A 24,092-nucleotide genomic window follows, 5' to 3' on the forward strand; every position below is an offset into this window, starting at 1 on the left:
CCAAGGCCCTAATGGCAAGGAAGGAAAAAAATATATATTTCCATGTAAGGACTACCAAGAATGTAAGTGCCTATTTCATAAATTATTTTTTGAAATGCCTTTTCCATTTTGGTAGTTGAAGTTTGAAAAATGTTTGGATAACTATAATTATCATTTCTGGGAAAAAAAAATACACATTGCAGTATTTTTGTTTTTGCCATGGGTCAAGTTGTAGTTCAGGGTGGAAAGTAAACACATCCCTTTGCTCAGCTGCAGCTCACATATTTGTAGTCTCACGGTGCCCTCTTGGTGGTGGCGGTGGAGGGTTTACGCCGTGGGTACACAAAGAATACAAAGGAGGCATAGAAACCCGGGGCCCTTTCAAGGGGCTCAGCCCAGGGCAGGGCTGATTAGGAAGTTGGTGCTGGAGCTGAAGGCACAGTCAGAAGGGTGGAGAGGCCTCGGAGAGAGTCCTGAGAAGGGATTGAGGCTGTTCTGAGAGGGGCAGAGAGGGTGGGCAGTGAAGAAGCATGTTCTCTCCAAGGAAGGCCTCGACTGAAGGGCAGAAATGTCAGGAGGCCTCGGTTTGTTTTAGGAGGCACTCGTTACCATAATATGCCATCTTGTCAATTTGACAACTTCATAAGCCAGGCCCATCATCTATACATCTTAAATGCAGAAATAACTGGGGAAGACTCTCCAGGGAAAAGTACCTGTGCGAGACAACTGCTTTCTTTCTGGACAGAGCAAAGACTGTTCTCTCAAAAAGTAGTCCTTTAAAAAACAAGGAATTAATCAAGAAAGTAATGGAAGCTGACAGAGACAGCACTTGAAAACCCTTGGCATGCTAAGATAACTGTGTGGGGATACATACCACACATATGTGTGTCTCATAATCAGCTTCGCCTTAACAATGATGAACATTTAATGATCACATGTGTTCCAGGCTTTATGTTGGGCATTAGGTTTAAAACAAAATGGGAGGGAGAAGTGAGCTAACGTGAGGGTCTTAAGAGTGCCCTCCTTGTGTGTGTGTGTATGTGTGTGTGTGCGCGCACACGCGCGTGCATACACACATAAAATATATCAAATATTCTTTTATTTTTATAACGTAATGTTTTAAATATTATACATTTCATATATATGTACTATCAAAGAATGTTTATATTCTTTTAATCTCTAAAACAGTCAGAATAAGCATTTTTGTGCCATTTAACATGAGTGAGTGTTCTGAGGCCCCTCTGACTCAAAGCCTAGGCTTCGCGTGCATACACACATAAAATATATGAAATATTCTTTTATTTTTATAACGTAATGTTTTAAATATTATACATTTCATATATATGTACTATCAAAGAATGTTTATATTCTTTTAATCTCTAAAACAGTCAGAATAAGCATTTTTGTGCCATTTAACATGAGTGAGTGTTCTGAGGCCCCTCTGACTCAAAGCCTAGGCTTCTAATAATTGATGATGATGATGATGACTCTGTTGGGCACTTAGATATGCCAAGCATAGAGCTACCTGCGGTGTATATTATTTCACTTAACTCTCATAACAGCCCTGAAAAAACTGACACACAGAGGTCAAGAAACCTGCTAAAGGTCACACAGCTAATTGTAAAAAAAGCCAAGATTTGAATATGGTTCTTTCTTGTTCTCTAGAAACTTCAATAGTAAACTGGTAGTTATACTGATGCCCAGATGAAAAAAAGATGAAAAGTAGCTGAAAAGTAATCTCTGTTAAATAACAAATAAGTGGTACAAACGAGTTTATCTTCAGTAAAACAAATTTTTTTTAAAAAGGAAGAGAAATAAAAAATGGCCAAAATATTTTTTCAAAAATCTATTTCTGTACTTTTATCCATATGGGTTTTTTTTTTTCAGAATGTATAAACCCTCATTGAGAGCTGCCAGTTAAAGAGTTAAATACCACAGTTATTTTTTGTTTTTGTTTTTGTTTTGTTTCATTTTTTTGTCACTGCTGTCATCAGCAAAGACACAACAGCATCAATGATAGAATACTCATGTTTCATTCATGCTGTTCGGCACCCTCTGTTTATTCTCGATGTATCATTTTAATCATTTAAGTAAGGAACCTCTGAAGACCTCAGATCAAGAAATAATAGTCTTTGGAGTCCTTCTAAAGACTTTTAAAATCTCTATACCACCTCTGGGACTCAAGAATTTATTGAGAATATTACTGACAATACCCTTGGTTTACTGTTCCTTGTTTTTTAAACATCACATACAATCATAGTCTCTACTATGCTTCTAATACTCTACAGCATTAACAAAACTGGAATTCCGAGAGAGAAGGACTGGCTTCTCCTTTAATTCAAAAATCACTGGTTGGTCTTTCTTAAGGGATGGGAAGTCCCTGGAGCCTCATGCATAGGAAGGGCTCAAAGTTCTGGCTGAAGGATGCTTACAGAAGACATCCATAAGGGCCAGACCCTCATTTTACAGATGAGTGACACCAGACCCTTAATTCTCACTTCTTTAAAATCTGACATTTTATATTTTTTCAAATCATGTTCTCACACAAAGGAACAACCAAGTTGCAGCTGGAAGAAAACTTGAAGTATGGAAAGCAACCCACCCAAAGTCACAAGAGTCATTCAGCAAAATAGAGGCTTTGTTTATGTTTCATAATGGATGTTGCCTTCCGTTTAAACACCACCCTGGGGAGTTCCTCATTTCTAGTGTTTATGCTTTTATGACATTTTTAAGCCATTAGGAAGATTCCTCTTAAGATGTTGCTGAACTAATTATATAAATTTCATTCGTTTAAGTTTTCCTCATTAGTCATTAGTCCTACTGTCAAATAATTTTCATTCCTTTTTTATGAGCTTATGTTTATGGTAAGAAAAGGGGACAGATATTTGGAGAAGGCCATAGTTTATTAGTTAAAAATCATCTTTTTGAAAATCAGTCTTCAGTTCTTTGTACATTTATCCAAACTATCCTTAGGCCTTATTGCCGGATTTTTAAACATTGTTACATTTTGAAAATTTGTTACTGTGTATGAATATAAAAACGTAACTATTCGAATGGCACATCCCTCCGGGAGTAAATTGAATACGTCTCCCGGATGGGAATTAACAGATAAATGAAATAAAATGTCACAGGCTCAAAATTCTAATAATCACTCATGAACTGTGATTTGAAATTATATGCACACCTCTGGAATGAATCTGGCTTCCTCACTCCCTGCTTCCTCCACCCACCACCTACCACCAGAGGGGAAACCTATAGCTCTCTCTCAGCACTTTTCACTCTTCCCAGGTAGTTCTGACCTTGTTTAAAAAGGTTCCAGAGAATTAATTCATTGATTCAGATTTCCTGAGAATTAAAGCAGCTTCACATCTTCTTGAGAGTGTGAAGGATTGCGGGGGACGGATGCCTAGAACAGTGAATCCAACCTTGACATCACCATTGGAGTCCTCTGGGGGATGACTTTTAAAAATACTGATACCAGAGTCTCACTTTCAGTAATTCTGATTTAATTGGTTTGGGGTGAACTCCAAGCTTCTGGACTTTGAGAATCCTCGGGGATTCTAATGTGCTCCCAGAGTTGCAAATCATCATTCTAGCACTGGTTCTCACACTGGAGTATGCATGAAATCACCTGAGGGGTTCATTCAAACCAATTGATGGGCATCATCTGAGTTTCTAACTCTAGCTCTGATGTGGGGCCTTAGAATTTGCATTTCTAGCAAGTTCCCAGGAGACGCTGATGCGTTGGTCCATTGCCCACTGTTTGAGAAGCACTACTCTAGAGCAGTTTGTCTCAAACATTACGGTACAGCTGAATCGCCTGGAAATCTTGCTAAAATGCAGATTCTGTTTCAAAAGGTCTGGCACGAAGGTCTAAGTCTGCAGCTCTAGCAAGCTCCCAGATCATGCTGATGCTGCTGGTCCAAGGGGACACCCTTTGGTGGCAAAGTTCTAATCTAGAGCACCATTTTCAGCCCAATTTAGGAACATCTTGCACAGAAAAGACATGTAGTCTGGGAGATTCCTAGTGGTATGGTGAGGCTCAGCATATAGCATAGACCACTTGGTGGTAGGCAGAAAGCTGGAGGGCTCAGTGCTGCTTCGGCATTTGGCTAGCTGCTGTTTGAACATGCCCTTGGCAAAGCTCTAGTGTCAATAGGGAACTTCATCGTATAGATTCCCACTTTGCTTGGAAGAGTAATGAAATGCAGCGATTCTCAGCCCTAATCACACAGTAAAATCACCCAGGAAGTGATGGTGCCAAATACTAATTCCCAGGTTTCTCCCCCAGAAATTCTGATTTAATTGATTTAAGGTGGGATCCAGACAGTGGTATTCTGAAAAGCTTTGTGATTCTAATGCACAGCTAGCGTTGAGAACCACAGAAGTATCACATGTTACAGTCTTATAGATCAGGGGTCCCCAATCCCTGGGTTGTGGACCGGAACCGGGCCACACAACAGGAGGTGAGTGACAGGCGAGCAAGCGAAGCACTAGCTCTCCAGCGCTAGCATCACCGCCTCAGATCCACCTCAGATCATCAGGCATTAGATGCTCATAGGAGCAACAATCCCTGGTGCCAAAAAGGTTAGGGACCACTATTAGAGATCATTTAATTTTTTTCTTTCTATTTGGCGAATTTAAATTCTACTATGTTGCAAACTAACTTTATTAGGTAATTGAAAACAATTTAATATGGTATCTTTAACAAACTACTAGAAAAGGCTCTGTGTAGATTCTATCACTGTTAAATCCTAAAATCAGAGTAAAAAAGTGCTGGGAAAGTACAGCTGGTGTTTCTGAACGAGCTAAAATATGAAGTATTTCTGGGACTGTATCAACAAGCCTAATTTTTCCCCTCGGGGTTATGATTGTGCGGAGCAAGTCTTCACCGCGAAGCTTGCCAAAAAAGGTTATGATAAAATCATGGAATGTGAATGAAAAGAATTCACAGTATAACTTTAAAGGAGTCAGTCTCTAAACTTAAAAATGTAGGGATGACATATGCCTTGCATTTGTAATATAAGTCTTCAGAACAAAATAATTCTGGGTATAAGAAGACTCTCCCTTTTATCATGTAATGTCTATAAGGCCAAGGAGCAGATGGGAATGGAAGGATGGCCAACCAGAAAGAGAAGTGGACAAAGACCCTGAACCTCTTTATCTTTTCAAATTAATTTTGCATTCTATATGTGAGCAAAAATGTAGCCGTACAAATACCAGAAAAATTGACTAGAAGAGTTGAAGTTCTTTTTGTGTTTAGCGCTGTGGACTTAGTGGGGAGATCATGGGCTTTGAAGGCTCTGCCACTTGCTTTGTAGCTTTAACCAAGTTTCTTAGCCTCTCTGTGCCCATCTCCTCATCCGCCAAGTAAAGATGTTATCTCTTCTTTATGTGGGAGTGCAAAGGTGTGTGACAACAAGTAGAAGCCTGATACCTCACACAGAGAAGGTGCCCAGTTAGTAGAGATTGCATTTCTCTAGCATGGTCATGAGAATCGAATCCTTAATAAGAAACATTATCTGTCAAAATATTTCTCTTGTTTTTGTTAGTGTTTTTCTACTTGTGAGTTATACCACATAGTTTAGATTTCTTCTTAATGGTTATGAGGTATATTTTTGTTCTTAGAGAGTAGGCTCATTCTTGCCTTAGAGGCTTTATTCTTGCTGTTCTCTGTATCTGGGACCGTCCTGCCCTGCTGTTCGCATGCTTTCTCCTTTCTTTCATTCAGATCTCTGCAGGTGCCACGTCCTCAGAGAGATCTGCCCTCACCCACCTGGCTAACGCAGTACACCCACATCACTGATTCTGCTTCAAAGCATTTATCATCACCTGGCATTATGCTGCGTGGCTCTTTGTTTATTGTCTAACTCCTCTGGAATTTTAAATTCAGGAAGGCAAGGACTTTATTTAATTTCCTGCTCTAAGCCCTGTGCCTGGAACCCCTGGCACATGGAAGTCATTCAGTAAATATTTGTTGAATGAATGAGTGAAAGAATTGGAGAGGACTTCATAGATTGCACCTCAGCTGGTACCGTATTTATCTCCCAGGACCACCAAATGGCCCCTGTGATCACCTGGGCTGATGCCATAGCTACTCTGGGACTTCACATTATAAGGGAGGGTGATTATTAGAGGGAGGTTGTGAAGAAAACAGTAATCGCAGACTCTCTCTCTTTACTCTTGTGCTTTACCTACTGAATTCTGTGATAGCGGGTCTAATCAGACTTGGGGGTCCCCTGAAATATCTATAGTTGGAACGCCCCAGAATTGTCTCTGAATAATTCTGTGCTGCCTGCAGGGATGTGCGTGTGTGAGAATCGGGGTAGATTTCAGCAAAGGACAGAACTCAGCAGCATCAACTTTGTAGTCAGTCACCTATCCGAATTTTGCTAGTCCATTTTATGTTACCTGTTTTTCATCAATAAGCGTGTAGTATATCTATTGTTATTTTTAAGGGACCATTTTAAGAGATACTAGAAGAGGAGGAAAGTTTCAGTGGCAGACATGTAGGACTCTACAAAAATTAAGTATATATAATACGAATCTGGCAATATAATTTTTCTCTTTTTTTCTCTTCTCATCTAGCAGTTTTTCATTTGGCTTTGGTTTTATTTAAATCTGTGCTTAAGCAAAATACTCTTAAACTCATTTGCTGCTTGTAGGTCATGATTATACTTTTCTGTTAACATACGGACCTGGTGGTCTACCACCGGCCAAAGTGCATTTGCACAGGTTAAAGTGACTAGGATTGATACATTTTTGTTGTAGACTCACTTTAATACTGGGTGGTACTGTCAATATTTAAGGGCTAACCTCTTGTAGGAAGATTATTAAAATAACGAAACTGGCTTTTTTTTTTTTTTTTTTTTATTTTTTTTATGACCTATGTTGCAAGGGATGCCTATACCTGGGACAGTTTTTGTTGATTTCTTTAAGATTCCGTTTGCGAAATGTTTCCAAGGCAACCAGACTGAAAAGCTTGTTAATTAACTGAAGTATTATATATAGATTTGTTAGACACCGTAGGGAGTCAACAGAGGCTTCTTTTCAAATGGATAAAATTAAAACTTCAGAAATAATGTGAGAAAAACCTTCGAAATCATGAAAAATACATGGCGTGGCTGTAGCTTTCTCCTCATTTTCTCCATGGAAGAAAAATAGAATAGAGACATAGATGACTAAATGAAATCTACTAGATGACTTATTTAGAAACAGGCTGAGAAAGAAGGTATCAGAAAAACAATTCTTGATGCTATGGTAACCATTTGGTTTTAAATGACAGGCTGCTGACTGGTTGGGGGCAGGGAAGGATGCTGAGTGAGTAAGGAAGGGTTCTGGATCATCTATTGAAAGGTGAATAAAGGATTGAGAGGAGAAGGAGAAAGCTACGAAAGTTAACAATTACGAAAGTAAAAGAAAAATATAGATCTTAGGAATCTAAATTCTTCGAAAGCATTATTTTACAGTTTGCCAAGTCAATATAACAGGCTTGACTGTGATACCTGCTAGTCATGAAGTTAATAACACAGCCTTGAAAATTTAAAGCGAAAACAGTTAGAAATAACAAGGAAAAGTTAACTGGTTCATGGTGGGAAATTTTTATAGATCCTTCTTGGAAATAAGGTTAAAAATGTAAGATACAAGTGATCTGACATAATTGAAAAGTTTGACTTAATAGATCTGTAAGTTCGTATTCAATAAACAGAACACATGTTCTTTTCAAATATCTATGTATTTTAAAGTTGGCCATAGGCCACATTTAGACACACTCATGCCAAAAAAAAAAAAAAAAAACCCACATAAAAAACTCAAAAAAATTAACAAAAGTAGAAAATTGTATAGCCTACATTCTCTAGCATCAAGACAATGAAACTATAAATTAAAAATTTTTTAAAAAGCCAAAAAAACCTACCTGTGCAGAAACTGAATAGCATTCTTTTAAAAAGTCTTCAAAGAGAAAATCAGTGTTGAATTTAGATTCAACTAGAAATGAGTTACACCGAGAGTAATGCATATCCAAAATTAGAATGTAACCGAAACAATATTTGGCTAAAGTATTAAAATCATAATTAAGATGATTAGCCTTTGTAGGAAAATAAAATAGAAGTAAATGAAGCATTAATCTTAAAACACTAGAGAAAAGAACAATAAAATAATTAAACAAAAATTAAAAACTAAATTGATGAACATAAAAACTACAAAAAAGAAAGCTTAGTCAATAAAGCCTGAAATGCATTTGAAAATCTAGATGAATTAGATCTACTTAAATGTTAATACAGATGGCTCTAAAAAAGGTAGAACACCTGAATAATCTAATAACCAAAGAAGAAATCTTTCCTTCCCTCTTTAAAAAAAATGCCAAGTACAGATAGTTTTACAAGTGGGTTGTATGTAAACATCAAAGAATAGGTAATGCCTGTTTTATTTAAACTGTTTTACAGCAGAGAAAGAGGTAGAATGTGAAACAGCTTATTGAAAAAGTGTAACTCTGAAACTAAGACTGAATGAGACTACATTGACACACACAAAGGCAAGAGCTACCATAAGCTTATAAATTTAAAGATCTTAAATGTTACAAAGTCAAAAAAGATCCAGCTGGATCTTTCAAATCAGGATTTATTCTAAGAAAACAAAGATAGTCTAAAATCTACTAATTGATTACATTAGTAAATTAAAGGGAAACTCGATACTGTCATCTTGAGAAAAGTTGAAAAATCATTTAGAATAAGATTTAACTCGTTTTCAACATTCTTAACATCATGCGTAGGAATGCTGCATTTTCTAGGATTTGACATTTTCAGTGATCAAGAATCACTATATTCTGTAAATGGAAATACCACTACTAAAAACAGAATACAGTGATGTCATTTGTTTCCAAAGACAGTTGAATGATGCGAAAATAATAATAAAAGCGAACTATTTCGTGGCCAACTTTGGGAGTAAGATTAGGACTGTAATCCGTGAGTTACCTCGGGATAAATGCTACAGCCACAGGCGCTGATGGCAAGTTCTCTCCTGGCTAATAAAAGCGAACTATTTCGTGGCCAACTTTGGGAGTAAGATTAGGACTGTAATCCGTGAGTTACCTCGGGATAAATGCTACAGCCACAGGCGCTGATGGCAAGTTCTCTCCTGGCAAAGGGGAAATGGCTTAAACGTTTTCTGACAGTGGTTCAGTGTCTACGGCAGCCTACCTTATCGCACTTTTATTACAAAGGCACTTCCTAAGAAGTAAATAAATCTCTAAAGGCTTGAACTGCAAATAACACGTTAATAGATGACAATGTTGGGACTGTTAAACATAAAGAACAGAATAGAAAGGTCTAATATATTGGGTTTTAATGAAATGTGTTTTATTGAAGCATATGTTTGAAAAGTCTCATTATACGTACCAAATATTTTGCACAATAAGAATGTAATAGAATGTGATACAGAATGAGTTAGTTACAGCCCATTAGCAAGCGTAGGAATTAAGTGCTATTTGCAATTAAAGTCACAGAGCTCTTACTAATTATGAGCCCATGTGTTTGTGTTAGTCAGATAAACTGACTGAATACAGTTTACAAACTCCATCTCAGTCAGTGCCCATACACTCAAGATTGACTTTGTCCTCCTTAGCTCATTGCTTTGTTCTGCCTACCCTGACAGGGATCCCAGAGTGGAATTCCTCTTTACTTATGTTTTCTTCTCGAGGCAGTTCCTTGGGGTTATAGTATGGAAAAGTAGGATATATGGACACGCAGGGGTTCATTAGCGTTCCCTCTGCTGGGATGCCCTTTTCCCAGACATCTCCACGGCCCACCCCACCACCCCTTCAAGTCTTTGTTCAGACATCAGCTTCTCAGTGTTGCCTGTTCTGACCAAATTGTAACTGCCTCCCTGTACTCTCATTCCCCCTTGCTCTGTTCCATTTTTCCCCTATAGTACTTATCACCTTCTACTACCCATGTAGTTTGCTTATTTATAATGCTTATTGTTTATTTTCTGTCACCCTCCACTGTATCGTAAACTTTTCGAGATTAGAGATCTATGTTTTTTCTCTTTATGGTGTATCCCAAGCTGCTGGAACAGTAGGCACTTGGTAAGTATTTGTGAATGACTTTACTAGAACTATGGCTATGAAGGCTCCCCTATGCTATGTTTCGATTAGACAAGGAGCAGTTAGACAAGGAAGAGGGACAATGAAATGAGATATATAGCAATTAAGGTAGAAAATGACCTGAGGAGTACTTGGTTTTGGAAATAGATGTACTTTGTAGTATAAAGAGCTAAGTGAACCGGAAACGACTAGATTCTTGCTTTATTTTTGCCGCAGACCTTGGGCAGGTCACTGGAACTCTTGGCCCTCAGGTTCTTTATCTACAAAATGGACTATAATTTTTAGTTGAGAAGACGAAACTAGGTGACCTCTTGGGTCTAACCCTGTGTGGGTTTTCCTTTAGAAAATAGAGAGCTTATGATAACGTACATCAATACTACACAGCACCATTTTGACCCAACATTTTCCAAACTCTTTCTCCCTTCCCTCACAAAGGTCACAGGGCTATAATGATGTACTTTAGGTTTATTTCAGTCTTTTCCTTGAGGACCTAATGTTGGTGTAGGTTTCTTAAAAGCTTAAGTCAAGAGACTGAGGGCTCCAGAAGCTAGGGCTTTGCTCGATGTATTTTTTAAATTGAGCTACAGCAATAGATTAATACATAATACTGGAGAAAGGAGAATGAGGGACCTTTGATGGATCTCTCCTAGAGACAGAAACACCAGATGTCATTTAGGGAAATTACATGGGAATTTGGCTCATTATCCGTCTTGCTAGGATTTCACATCATAGAATCATATAATCTTACTAAGTTCATCTCAAAATTCAGAGCTTGGGGGTTGAGCAATTTCCATGTTGATTATTGTGCGCCTCGTCTCCAGTCCCTGCAGTAATTGCGATTTATTTGCAGGTCTGTCATGGAGTTTAAACATGCACTATTTTCAAAGAACAGCCCTTAAAACTCCTTTTAAATGCAAAGCTCTCTGATGTAGTCAGTGATTGAGTCCATTTTTCAGATTCTCCAGGTCAGGTTGGCATCTTCCCTTTGCCTTTCTTCATTTTGGTCCATGTGCTGGACATTGTCCAGCACAAGTGAGTGGGAAGGTGGAGAAAAAGATCAATTCCTGCCTCACGTTCTGGTGTCGTGAGCAGGTCTCAGGAGAGATTGTCATGGTCGGCTACGCCGAGTTTGAGGGTTTTCACCAGACTTCTTCCTCTCCCCTCCTCTTTGGTTAGTAAACAGATCCTCGGGGGCTGCCTGTGCTTCTGATGAAAGTGCCCCACACTGCCCTTGGGCGTGTGTTAAATTCTTTCTCTCCCATTTAGAAGAGAAGCCAGATTGCTCCAAGGCCCGCTGCGAAGTCCAGTTTTCTCCGCGTTGTCCTGAAGATTCCGTTCTGATCGAGGGCTACGCTCCTCCCGGGGAGTGCTGCCCCTTACCCAGCCGCTGTGTGTGCGACCCCGCGGGCTGTCTGCGCAAAGTCTGCCAGCCGGGATACCTGAACATACTAGTGTCAAAAGCCTCAGGGAAGCCGGGAGAGTGTTGTGACCTCTATGAGTGCAAACCAGGTATGCACGAGCTTTGTCTCAGCAACCTTGCTTCTTTGCATCAGAGGGTAGCAGGCCTTCTGCAGCTAGCCCGGCCCCTCCTTCCACGTGAAGATGAGCATTGTCATCAGCACACTGCAAGCCTGCCACTTTGGGCTACTGGCAGCCTGACTTCTGGCCTTCTAGTCAGAGACCCAGAGTGATGATCCACCGGTACAGAAGCGCCTGCAGAGAGGGACCATGGCTTTTTCTCTTTTCTTCGTCTTCTTTTTTTTTTCCCCCTTCAAAGTATGCTTAATGGGGGAGGCGGGGTTAAAATTTATGGTACTATGTCTGCCTGCTTCATTCCCCCAGAGGAGGTCGTAGCCCTCATTTGCAGATATATCTGTCACTTTAAAGTTGCATTTAGAAACAATCATCATACATAACACAGAAAGTTATTTTTAGGTACACATGTGCATCAAAATGCGAGATGTGTCATAACAAAATACTCAGCCCCAGTTTTTCCCCGCCATCCACCCATTAGCTCGATAGCATGTGCTACGTCGTCTTTGACTATTGACTCACCTTCTCTGCCACATTCGATTCCTCGTTGTGTCCCAGCTCTTTCTTGCTTTAAATTATTTCTAACATCCTTGTTCTTATGGCAGCATTTCTAATGTGGTCTGTGAACAGGTCTGGACTCTAGTGATTTCCTCTTTGCAAATTTCTAATCGTCAGTCAGATTTTTTTTTTTTAACTGCTAGATAATGCTTCAAGCAAAATGATCCCTTGCTCATCTCTTGAACTATTCTACCAGAAATGCCTCTTGCTGACTACCACCATCTGTCCACATAACCCCCATTGGTTTAACTCTCTCTCTGTCTCTCCGCGTCTTCATCTTAACTCTTAAATGTCTTGTCCCCTGCTTCCCTTGCACAGAAGACCTGGGAAATATTACAGTTCTCCAATGTTGAGTGAAATAGAAATGCCAGTGCAAAGACAGGGTTTCTGGGAAGCAAGGACACTGCAAAAATCTGTCAAGAGCCAGTGTTTCTTTTTGGGATTCAAAATGCCAGTAAATGTCACAGTAAATAGTGCCTCTGTCTGCCCCTTCCAGTGTTCAGCGTGGACTGCAGCACTGTGGAGTGCCCCTCCGTACAGCAGGCCGTGTGCCCCCTGGATAGCTACGAAACTCAAGTCAGACTCACGGCGGATGGTTGCTGCACTCTGCCAACAAGGTTGGTTTGTCATTGGTTTATCAAGTTTCCTCCTGTCTTGTGTGTTAGCATCATGGAAGGCACAGTTTCAAGCATGCAGTTCATTTTCCCCAAGTATTAGGGAAAAATCACTGAACTGTTACTAGGACTTGGTATTTACATGTGTGGTTCCTCAGGTTCAAGCCAGGTGTCATCAGGTTAAGTCACCAATCCTTACAGATTCTTCATGTTGGGGTGCTATGCACTTTTGCAGGCCAAGGACTATCCAGGCAAACATGACCCTCAGTATGTAGCCAGGGAGGCAACCTGTATCCATCCACAGTGGGTGTGTCATTGGATCCTCTGCAGTGAATCTTATAGGTGCTTAACCATCATGCCCAATGGGATGAAGCCCTGTGCATGCATCATAGAATTACTCCCAGGAATCCTTGACATTTGCAATCACATCTACCCAGACCCACTACTTGATTAGGCAAAGAGGAATCTAAATTTTTTATAATGCTTTCTGGAGTAACAAACACATCTCTCTTTGGTTTGATGGGGGAAAAGGTTGCTGTCATTTTAGTCACAGTAGCAGGACGTCCACTTAGCCCTACAGGACCAGGCTCACTCCAGAATGTGAGGCTCTCCAGGTCCTGTCCTTGAGAGTCTACATAGCACCCACATAGAGCTGGCCCTCATGCTTGGCTTTTGGGAAGACCATGCTTAGAAACATGGAGTTTACCTTCTCTTTCTCCTGCTGAGATGCTCTCGCCTCTTTCCTGACATAACCTCGCCTCCATCTTTCCCAGGCCTAAGTCATCTCATTTCTTTCAACTTTTGCTCTGCCTTTAAAAGCCAGAATTAAAATGGTGCCTTGTTTCATTCAATCTCCTTTATTCCCTGTGCCAGGCACTTAATATCTGTGTTTGTTGCATGAGCAGTTGTGATTATTAAAATGATTTGATAAGATAGGAATATATATGGGTCCTTAGTTGGGGTAGGTATCAGGTATGTGTCCATAATTGGAGTAGACATCCAGAGAGTGTTCTGATAATTTTTTCTTCTTTCTCTTCTTAAAATACATTAGTTCTTTGACATCTCCTAACCTTCGTTCTGTCAGAAACCCTAGGATTCTCTCAGACCTATTTTACATGACTTGCACTGTTTTTTGTACTGTATTATAAAACAAATACAAAGATTTTTGTGAAGATAACGTAGTAACAGTGGCGCAGCACCTGATGACGTGATGATAATTTATGCGAAGATGCTTGGAAAGAGGTGAATTATTGTGCACACATATGGTATTACCAGTCACTAAAGGAAGAGAATGGAGCATTACTAACAGTAACAGATGTCCCTTCAAGGTCTTTATGAAAAGGAAGGTGGCACATTATCTTAGGGAACCTGATTAATTAAAACTAAGTCAGTCGTTAATTAACAGGTCCTTTAGTGAGGAAAAGAGACAATTCTCAGTTCACTATTATAATATAATATCGTACCATCTGCATGTAGGAGGCACAGTAGGCTATTTTTTTTTTTTTTTAGTCTCTCTAGGGGGTCAAAATGGGTAGAAGCTACAGGAAGACATATTTAATCTCAATTTAAGAAAAAAAAAATTCTCACAACTAATGATGTACAGTAATGAATTGGGCTGCTTCCTGAGATAGACTGAGCTCCCTGGAGCTGGAGAGATTTCTTTCCGTCTGGTTGGCCACCTGCCAGGAGTGCTTAGAAGAAATGTTACATTGGAAAGGAGCTTCAGCTAGATGTCTTCCGTTTTATCTCAAAGCTTCTGTGAGTCTTATAAACATAAACCTTAGGATGGTTGTTATTGTATTGACATAATTTCGACTTTGGCATTCAGAACTAAAGAACAGTCAGTTTAAAGGTCCCTGTAATGAAGAAATTAAAAACATGGAGAAGGAAGTCATTCAAAATCCCACTGTAAATTATTTGCAGGGAAGGATTAAGTTCTCACAGCTCTTTAGTTTCCTGTCTTTTAGGTAGTCGGTGACCCCTGCCCGCGCCCTGCCCCTTCTCCAGCACGCATCCTGTGTTCCCACCTGAACAAGGCCCCCTCCCCGTGCTCTCTCCTGGCCCATGCCTTTGCACTGGCAATTGATCCTTCTACCACTTTGACTCCTCTTTCAGGACTACATTTTCTTCTCTTGGAAATATTTTCAGTCTTCAGTCCCTAAGGATGACTTAGGTGGCGCTCTTCTGGTCCTTGTGATTTAATTCCCATGATTTAATTCTCTATCACAGCACTTTTAATAATACATTGAAATCATTGCTTTTTTTTTTTTTTTTTTTGTCAGTCTATCTTACTCTGTGTGATTCTCAAGAGAAGAGAGTATTTTGTAGTCTCTAGTACCTAGACTAGGATTTGATGTAATATATCAACCTACATTTATTGATGAATGAATGAATGAATGAACAAACAAACAGGCCCACTCAGCTGTGATGATTGATATGTTGAAGAAGAGAAAAATTATCTTCTTGCCGTGGAGTGGTAATATTATTCCTTGTCTCACTTTAAACTCTTTCAGTTTTTAACCAACCGCTTCTTTATGGCCCCGCTCTCAATACTTAAGAAACTGTCTGTTCCAAGCACCAAGCTCACCTCTCAAAGCACGAGATGCCTTTATCTCTCCCTTCCACCTTTTGTAATATTGTTCATCCTGTAAAACTCCAATTAAATTCCACTTTATGCACAAGGTTGTCAGGCTTCAACCAATACACGTCTGACTCCCTAGGAACTCTGAAAGTATCCCTTTCCATATTGCCAATTAATCATATACATCCTTGCATTGTTATTTAACTGTTATATACATTAAGTCTTATCTCACCAACTAAGGGTTGTTTGTAGAGGTCAGGAATTGTGTCTTCTATTTCTCTGTGTGCATTAATACTGAATGGTAAGCACAAAGTATGTTCAGACTGTGGCTTAACCTAGTTTAGCATATTAAGTAGGTTCCCACTTATTAAGAAGGATGATAGACAAGTCACAGTTTGTCTACTTTGTCAAGGGAACAAAACCCCAAAAAATGTAAATAAAAAGCAGAGTACTTAATATGTTATAATAATGGTAGCATTTTAAGAGAAAACATGACATAACTTTATTCTTGTGTGTGATCTGTGTGAATGGTTTGCTCTTTAGGAGCATGATGTTTAGGTATATAAAAAAAAAAGAGCATTTTAGAACATTTAAAGTCCTGCTAAGATTATTTGATCTTCACCAGCATATTTAGAAAGAGCGTTGTTAAGAACTTCGAGCCATCTGAGATCAAGACTGATTATGTGGAGAATTCAGAGGGGAAAGTCCCCTGTAGATAGGACAGAGTAAGGTGAAACATCTTAAACTTTAGCAGAAGAGATTTACCTTTGGTAAAAGTAACAACCTCTTTTTTCTAAGGATCTATTGTACCTTCCATAGACTAGAAAAGGAGTCTGTGGACCTTTCCCCCACCACCCCCTCATCTTCACGGGTAAATTTCTTCCTCCTTCGTGCCTACCCAAATGTAATTGCCATTCCTAGTGAGACTATTACACCCATTCTGGCTACTTACTGCCCTATTTTTGGGTGACTTCTTTCTCAACTTGTGAATTCTCTTTTGAGTTGTCTGTTTGCAGTTCATTCATTCATTTATTCACTCATCAAACATGAGCCCTTACAAGAGACAGACACTCCCCTCCAGATGTTCTTTTGACGCATGGATATCTCTTCCCATTTCTGTCCCTGACAAGTACTAGTTTTCTGAAATCCCTCTGCCCTTTCTCAGTATAAGTTATTCCTTCCCCCTTTGCTGCATCTCTGCTTTTTCTTAATGGCCCATCCTTCATTTTCTCTCTTTTATTATCTTTCCTCCTGAACTTCATCCTTTTTAGACATCATTCTATGTGTGATATAATTAACTTTTAACCATTTTTAATTCTTCCTTCCCTCAGCTGGGTCTAGGCCTCCAGGCACCCTGCCAATTCTTGTCATCCTTTTCCCTTCTCGTGGCACTGGAATATTATGGGCGCTACGTGGCAGCTCATCATACCTTTCAGGAGACAGTGAAAGAGAATGAGAGTGGCTCTGCGCCTTACACTGGGCCTAAGGACTACATAATGACAGAGAGTAAAAACGGGACTGTCCCTGGTACCTTCTGGCCTTTGGAAGGCCCTCCGTACTGCATGCGTGTTTGCATACAGACACCTCGATGCAGAAGGAAACCTATAGCACAGAGACTTTTGGTAGATACCTTGATCCTAACAAAGTCTTTGCAGAAAAAGAAAAAGAAAAGTTTAAGAAACATGTAAACAGCAGTAACAATGACAACTTAACTGTGTAATGTGCCCTGCTATTTACAAAGCATTCACTTTTGTTCTAATTTTACCATCATCTTACACCATGAGGAATTTACAGATATGAAAACAGAGACTGAGAGAATAAATGACTTATGCAAAATCACAGATGTTCTCTGGTGCAGGTCCAAGTCTTGAACCCAGTTCTTTGATTCAAAAGCCTATGCTCTCCACTGCAGTACATTTGATAACAATGTTTTATTGTTTTAAGTCCAGGAAATACATCAGTGAATATGAATTTAGATCTCACCAACATATTTATATCAGTGTAGTACATATTAATATGCACTGTATACATATATAAACAACATACATATGTTTCAATTACTAAGTGCTGTGTAAGAAGCCACCCCCAAATGTAGTAGTTTAAAACAAATAAAACAAAGATTAATTATTTTTCATGACTCTGTATTAAGTGGGTGGTTCTTCTGTAGTCAGCTGGCAGATTGTCTGGGGCTGGATAGTCTAAGGTGATGTCACTCACATGTCTGGGAACTCAGCTGGGATGGCTGGAAGGGCCTCTCACCCCTTAGAGTCTTTCATCCTGAGCTTCTTTACATGATGGCAGAGGCAAGAGAGGAAGTAGCAAACCCTTAAGAGCCCAAGACATGGAAGGCATCACACAACATCCCTTCCCCCACATCCTGTTGGTCAAAGCAAATCACTAGGTTAAACCTGCTTTAAAAAGTGGGGCGGTAAACTCCATCTCTTGGTGGGAGAAGCTGCAAAGAATTCCGGGCCATTTTGAAATCCACCATAACATATATTTATTCAAATAGGTGCCCTGTAGATTTTGTCTTCTGACTGTAGAAAGTTGGTGGAGTGCTACAGCTCAGGTGACCTTTGTCCAGAGACTAATGTCCTTCTGGCCCAAGGGCGCTGGTCTCCAGTGTAATTTAGGCAACCTGGTCATCAACCCCCTTCCACTTCAGCAGCTCCCTTCCCACTTCTCTCTCCACTTACCAGCCAGCAGCTCACCTGCAAGTAGACACATGACTTAGGAACCTCTCAGTACCACCTCATTATTTTTAACTCCTCTCCATAAAGAATGTTGTGACTACCTAATTAAACTAGGTTTTCTCCCATCATACAACAGGGAATCCCATTCTGGGATACCACAAGATCTGCCTGATAAAACCAGGTCAGTTTTATAAACAAAACACACACAAAACAACCTTTCAAGATATTACATAGAAATTCTCCTCTATAATGCTTGATTAGATCGTGGCTGTCTGAGAAATTTGGACCCACCAGATATGGTTGGAAGGTAGACCCAGCCTGGGCTATACATCTGTGCCTTCTGTGTTCTCCCGTGTCAGCCAGCCCAGGCCTCAGCCCAGCTGAGCTGTTTCTCAAGAAGACAACTCCTAGAGTCACATTTTTTCTCTCTACACTGCTCTTTGCTGTCTCCACTGTATGTGCCTAATTTTACAGAGTCTTCCTTTTGCCTCTCTAATTTTTCACCAGTCTTTTTAAATATAGACTTACAGGGTAGACATTAACTAGTCAAAAATCCAGACAGTAATACTGCTATTTTATTCGCTTTCGCTGTAAGTCAAATGAGTTTTTCTGTACCCTGTGCCTTTTGATTTGATACATAACTATTTTTATATTTTCATTAAGAAGATGAATGAATGTAATATGTTACTGACAGTCACCCATTCTAAATTTATTTTAATGAGATTTGTCTCAAACTTTTTGTTCTCTAATGTTCTGTTATCAGTTTCTGTTATAAATATGCATTCCTTAAAAGTTATTGAGAAAAACCCAATCTGATTATTTTGTGGGGGAAATCAGTCATTGTTTATAATGTTCAGAAACTTAAAGTAGGGTTTCTCCTGGGTTGTGCACAGTACAGCAAGCCCAGTCCCCAGGCTCCCTCCTGGCTCCAGCCTCTCTCTGGCTAGGGTCTAGTTCTCTTTGAAAACCTGTATCCAGAACATTCATATCCCTTGCTTTCTGAGACACAATACAAAAATACGCCTGTATTTTTAAATCAAGATTTAGAAATACTTTAAATTTTTTCTCCTTAGTCCAAAAAAATTAAAAATTTTAGATTGTTGGTGAGCCAAAATGTTGACTAATATGTGACTTTGGTTTTCATCAAAACATTTACCGGATATCTTAAGCTCATTAGATTCTAGGTATAATTCCACTGGAAATGTAGATGAGCCTGAATTTTAGTGCTCCCCCTTACTCCTCCACCCCCAGGAAGCAGGTCGTATAGCTCCCCTATTTCAGAGATGGAGCATCATGAGCCAGAAGGCTCCTGCCTAGTGAGTGGCAGAGCCAGGCTGTGCTATGTGACTATAAACCACACAAGGCAGCACTGTGCCCCTGTGTCCCTGAGCTTACTCCCTGCCAGCCCCTCCCCGGCCCCTCCACTCAGGAGACCTGACCTTCCATGTCCTACACTTTCTTTCATTGTTGTAACCTATGAGCAAAGCACATGTGAGTAAACTGTTTAGCAGCTAAAGAATAATCCTCCATCCATCACCTGATACTGTACAGAGAGAACATGTTACTTGGATGATGTTGAGTGCTAGAATCTAGGCCCATTTCTACATGAATTTGGACAAGCCTCTCACTTCATCCAAATCCATTTTCTTTTCTGAGAGAGAAGGGAGGAGGGATTTAATGATCTCAAAAGTAATTTCTAGTTTTAAATTCTTTGCCTTTCCCAAACTCTTTGGAGGGGAAGGAAGCCAAGCTCCTGCTGCAGGAGACTCCTGGGAAAGAAAGGAGAAGGAAAATTTTAGAAAATTCCAGAACTCAGAATATAATGGGGGAAATATATGGTTTGCATAGTGATAGGAAAGGGAGAAAGTCCAAAGGAAGTCATAAAAGAACTATGGTTACTTATTTTTTTCATTCTCTCCAAAACTTAGGAAATGAACAGTGAAATAAACAAATTAGTAAACTGATGATTTAAACCAGGGTAATCATCGTTGATTGAATTGTGAAAGCTGGGTGATTATTCAGTAAAATACATTGCCTGTTCAATGGCTGGTTGAATATTGCAGTTACATATTTTTTACATCTATAAATAGTTAGTACCTTATATAGCAGGAGGAGAAACTATCTGGCCAAAGGCTGAATCCATAAGATAAGGCTTTATTCTTAGAAACTGCTTTCTCATAGAACATGGCTCTCCGTGCCTGTCAGCCAGCCTTGGTGGATGTGTTCAGGGGAGGGTGATGTCTGCAGCATCCTCATATCTCTTCACATTCATTAGCATGAACTACATGCTGTGCTTGCTGCCTCCTGGGCCCACAGTATATTTGTTTCTCCCAGCTATTGCTACATTACTTTCCCTAAGGTTCTGGGTCTTTGTCTGTCTTCTCTTTGACTCTTCTTTATCCAGCTCCTCCATATTCTTACTGTATTTTCCTGTATCTCACACTAACTTAAACACACACGCACCATCACCACCCCTGCATTATATTCACGGAAGAGTTTTAAATTCTCTGTTTCTAACTTTGGACCATCTCTTTCTATGCCTCTTAAAGTGATCTCCTGAATTAAGTTCCATTTTTTGGTTTGATCCTCAGTTTTATTTCTCTCTCATCAGATATTGACCTTAGAAGACAATTTCCAATTCATACCCTGTCATATCATAACAGCTCCAAACTCTGTAATCCAGGAAGGGAAATAAGATAAAAGGAAGGATTTCAACCCTGTTGTCTCTGAGATATGTCAGATACAGAGACCATGACCATGAATTTCTTTTACTTTCACTGTAATATCTAGATATTCTACTCTACTGTTTCAGGTTGAAAATCCAGGATGATTAGTTCCCATTTCTCAATCCTGGCTTCTTTGGGCTCTCAAGAAGATTCATCTTGTTGGTGATATATTGTACTGTGATAACAGAATCTTAGCAGATTGCTAGCACACTCGTTGAATAGATGTAGTGAATAGATGTAGATATTTAGAAAAGGATCTTTCTGGGGTTCCAGAATTCACAGCCTGAAATCGACTCGCACAAGATGAGGCCAGTAGAATGGAATCTTTGGCAGATCATCCCTTCCCTTCTGAAGTGCTGGAGTTAAATAAAAATTAATCTAACCACAAAGCTGCAGTGAGTAAAAACAAGGAGGAGATCTAAAAATTCTGTTAAATGGCAAATCCCCATGAGGGACCTCATGGAAGATAGAGAACACTGGGCTTGGTGTGGGATATGGTGATGAATAAGGTATGGCCCACCCTTGAAGAAACTCAATGCCTTACAAATATCACCACTGCCAGTTTCAAAAAGTTCCAGACCTTTGGAAGGTGATAAGAAGGGCACACACACAGAGTAATCTGCCTTCAAGAAAAGAATCAATTAGTAGACTGGCTTTCCACCACATAATGAAAACTGACTTTAAGAAAAGGCTATAATGTAATATTCCACTTTTAAGTCTAAACTAAGAGATCAAGGACCTCAAAAAGCACACACACAAACCATAAGTGATGATCATTTTTCACATCCCTCCCTATTTACCTATAGTTTCAAATCGTGGCATCATACAGTTCCCATTTTGTCGAGAAGTCAGTGGATTTTCTTATTCCTCTACTCCATTAACATCTGAGTAATCTTTTCACTTCTGAGTAATAGTCTTGGCATGACCGTGTCAGGAGTCCTTTAACTTTCTGTTTGCTAATGTACTTAACACTTGGGTGGTTGAGCTCCTCAGTCAACTCTCCAGAGCCTCAGCCCATCATTCTGCTGGTTAAAGACTTTAGGGGGTGGGAGGGTTACACAAGGTCAGGGACACAGGCTCATCAGCCCAACTACACACATATGTCAAAGCCTGAAACTTCCTCTCGGTGGCTTGAAACTGCCAGGTTTCATAGCTCAGGGAGCACTCTTTAGTTCTTTGAGACAGCGTTAAGTTCTTTAGATCATCAAATAGTATTTATGCTTTTAACAGTGTGCAAGGTAATTAAGTTACTTGTAGACGCCTACTTGAATAGCCAGTGGAAATTACCCCTGAATACGCATTTTCAGAAGAACATTATCAAATAAGAGCCTTGTCATTAATTATCATGTCCATCTGTTCCCAAGACATCATCTCAAAGAAGATGGCACTTAATGACAGATTTAGTGCTTATTTTTAAAGATTAGTCTGTTAGAAGACAAATTTCTCTAATTCAATTCACTTTTTGGTGGTTTCCTTTAATTGGGATAATTTATCCAGCTACTTTTTGAATAAATAAATTATACGTTGTGTAAAATATGTATTAGCATAGTACAAATTTAAAACATTTCTGAGTCTTGGTATGCTATCATGATAGCATTCTGTTTTTAAACAAATGCAAAAAAAAAATTAGAAATGTATTTGAAGCCCTTCTTTCTCAACTAAGAAAAGAACATCTTTTCCGTTGCCCTCTGTCACAGTAATTTTTGGCCCAAAAGAGCAAATCAACTCATAACTAAAAAAGCCAGAGTCTATATTAAACTCTGATGTTTTTAAAACAAAATAATTGTAGGAATTCGATGTTGTCATTGGATGTATCCCCAGATTGAAGAAAATATGCTTTCCTAGAAGTAAAGCCCTTGCCCACTGGAGATGAACTGTCTCTCTATTAAAGACTTTAATTTGTCACAATTCATTTCATATGTGGAAGCCCTGTACTTCCTGTATTCATGCCTTATTATGTCTTTTGTGTTTCTCCATGAACCTGAACAGTGTCTAGTCTTACGTTTGTTTCAGTCCTGAAACAAAGCTCAAGGCTCTCACTCAGTGGCATCCAGTTTGGTCTGAGTGGCCCTGGCCATCACCAGACACTAAATACATGGCCCTCTGACTCTCACTGAGACACAGAAGCTCAACTGAATTCCATCAAATGTTCGGTAAAGTTGGAAAGCAGAACCCACCACATAGCTAATACCGAACCTCAGGCTTTCCCCACTCACTCTCATTGATGCTATATCATCCTCATGACACAGGCAAACAGAACAACAGCTCCAGAGTTAAGCAAAAATATTTTGTGAAGTTATTTACATCACTAGTAAGCAAATCTAAAATGTTAAAATCCTACCTCTTCTGGAAATGCCAAAAGCAACCCCAAATTTCATGGAAAATATTTTTCTCTTCATTTGTTGTGTAGATACAGTTTGCACAGCAAACTGTTTTAACTACTTAACTGAGATCCTGGAGGTGGAGACAGCTAGTTTCTTTTGGACTTGTTGCTCAGTTAGTCTGTTGTGAATGTATCACACAGATAAATGCATTTTAAATCATTTTTTTCTGGCTTTTCCTTTGTAAAGGAAAGAAGTCGTGTGTCATAGCTCTTGTGATAATATGATCGAGTGCTTTGATTTCCATAGCTAGGTCATGGGTTCTTGAAGACTGTTAGGAAGACTATTATCTTCCTACGACAATAGAGTATATACTTTTTGAGAACAAGGATACACCATATCTCTCTCATCAGTGCCTAGCATAGGTAAATATTCAATAAATGCTTTTAATTAAATTTATAGATAGTTCATCTATGGCACGTCCTAGCATCAAAACCCCATAGTGTTTTCAGTCTGCCCACAGAGCAAATATTCGAGTGTTTACCATGTGCCAGCCATGTGCTACCTGGTGAGACTGAAACCTAGTCACACTCCCTTACGGACTCTGCCCTGATCCCAGAACCACGTTCTCCCGCCCCCTTTACCTGCAGCCAGTGTAAATCCTTTCAAAACAACTTTTATTTTTCTCCCGCCCAGCTTGATGTATAAAAGAGCCCCCATCAACCCCAAGATGGCAAGCATATTGCTTTTTCCACCTAACCCTGCTGCTCGTGGCTGAGACTGCATGCCCCAGGACCCGGTTTTATATCGGGCTAGGATGTGGCTCAATAAACCCTTTCTTTTAGAAGAAGAAAAAACAAAAACACACCCATCACTTCATGTCTCTTTGTAATCTCTCCTTCTCTTCCTCCCATCCCAAACCACTGATCTGATTTCTGTCCGTATAGTTTGCATTTCCTAGAATTTTATATAAATGGAATCAATA

At 39.6% G+C, this 24,092-nt stretch overlaps 1 protein-coding gene across 1 annotated transcript in view; it reads left to right on the forward strand.

Moving 5' to 3' along the window:
* CRIM1 (cysteine rich transmembrane BMP regulator 1) overlaps window positions 1-24,092 on the forward strand; it is a 175,990-nt gene that overhangs the window by 66,335 nt on the left and 85,563 nt on the right. The window contains exons 3-4 of the mRNA XM_006910382.3: window positions 11,348-11,590; window positions 12,669-12,789. Of these exons, the coding sequence (XP_006910444.1) occupies window positions 11,348-11,590; window positions 12,669-12,789 (364 nt within the window). The remainder of the gene's footprint in view (window positions 1-11,347; window positions 11,591-12,668; window positions 12,790-24,092) is intronic.

Source organism: Pteropus alecto, unplaced genomic scaffold (assembly GCF_000325575.1).
Source record: "Pteropus alecto unplaced genomic scaffold, ASM32557v1 scaffold61, whole genome shotgun sequence".
NCBI classification, from domain to species: Eukaryota; Metazoa; Chordata; class Mammalia; order Chiroptera; family Pteropodidae; genus Pteropus; species Pteropus alecto.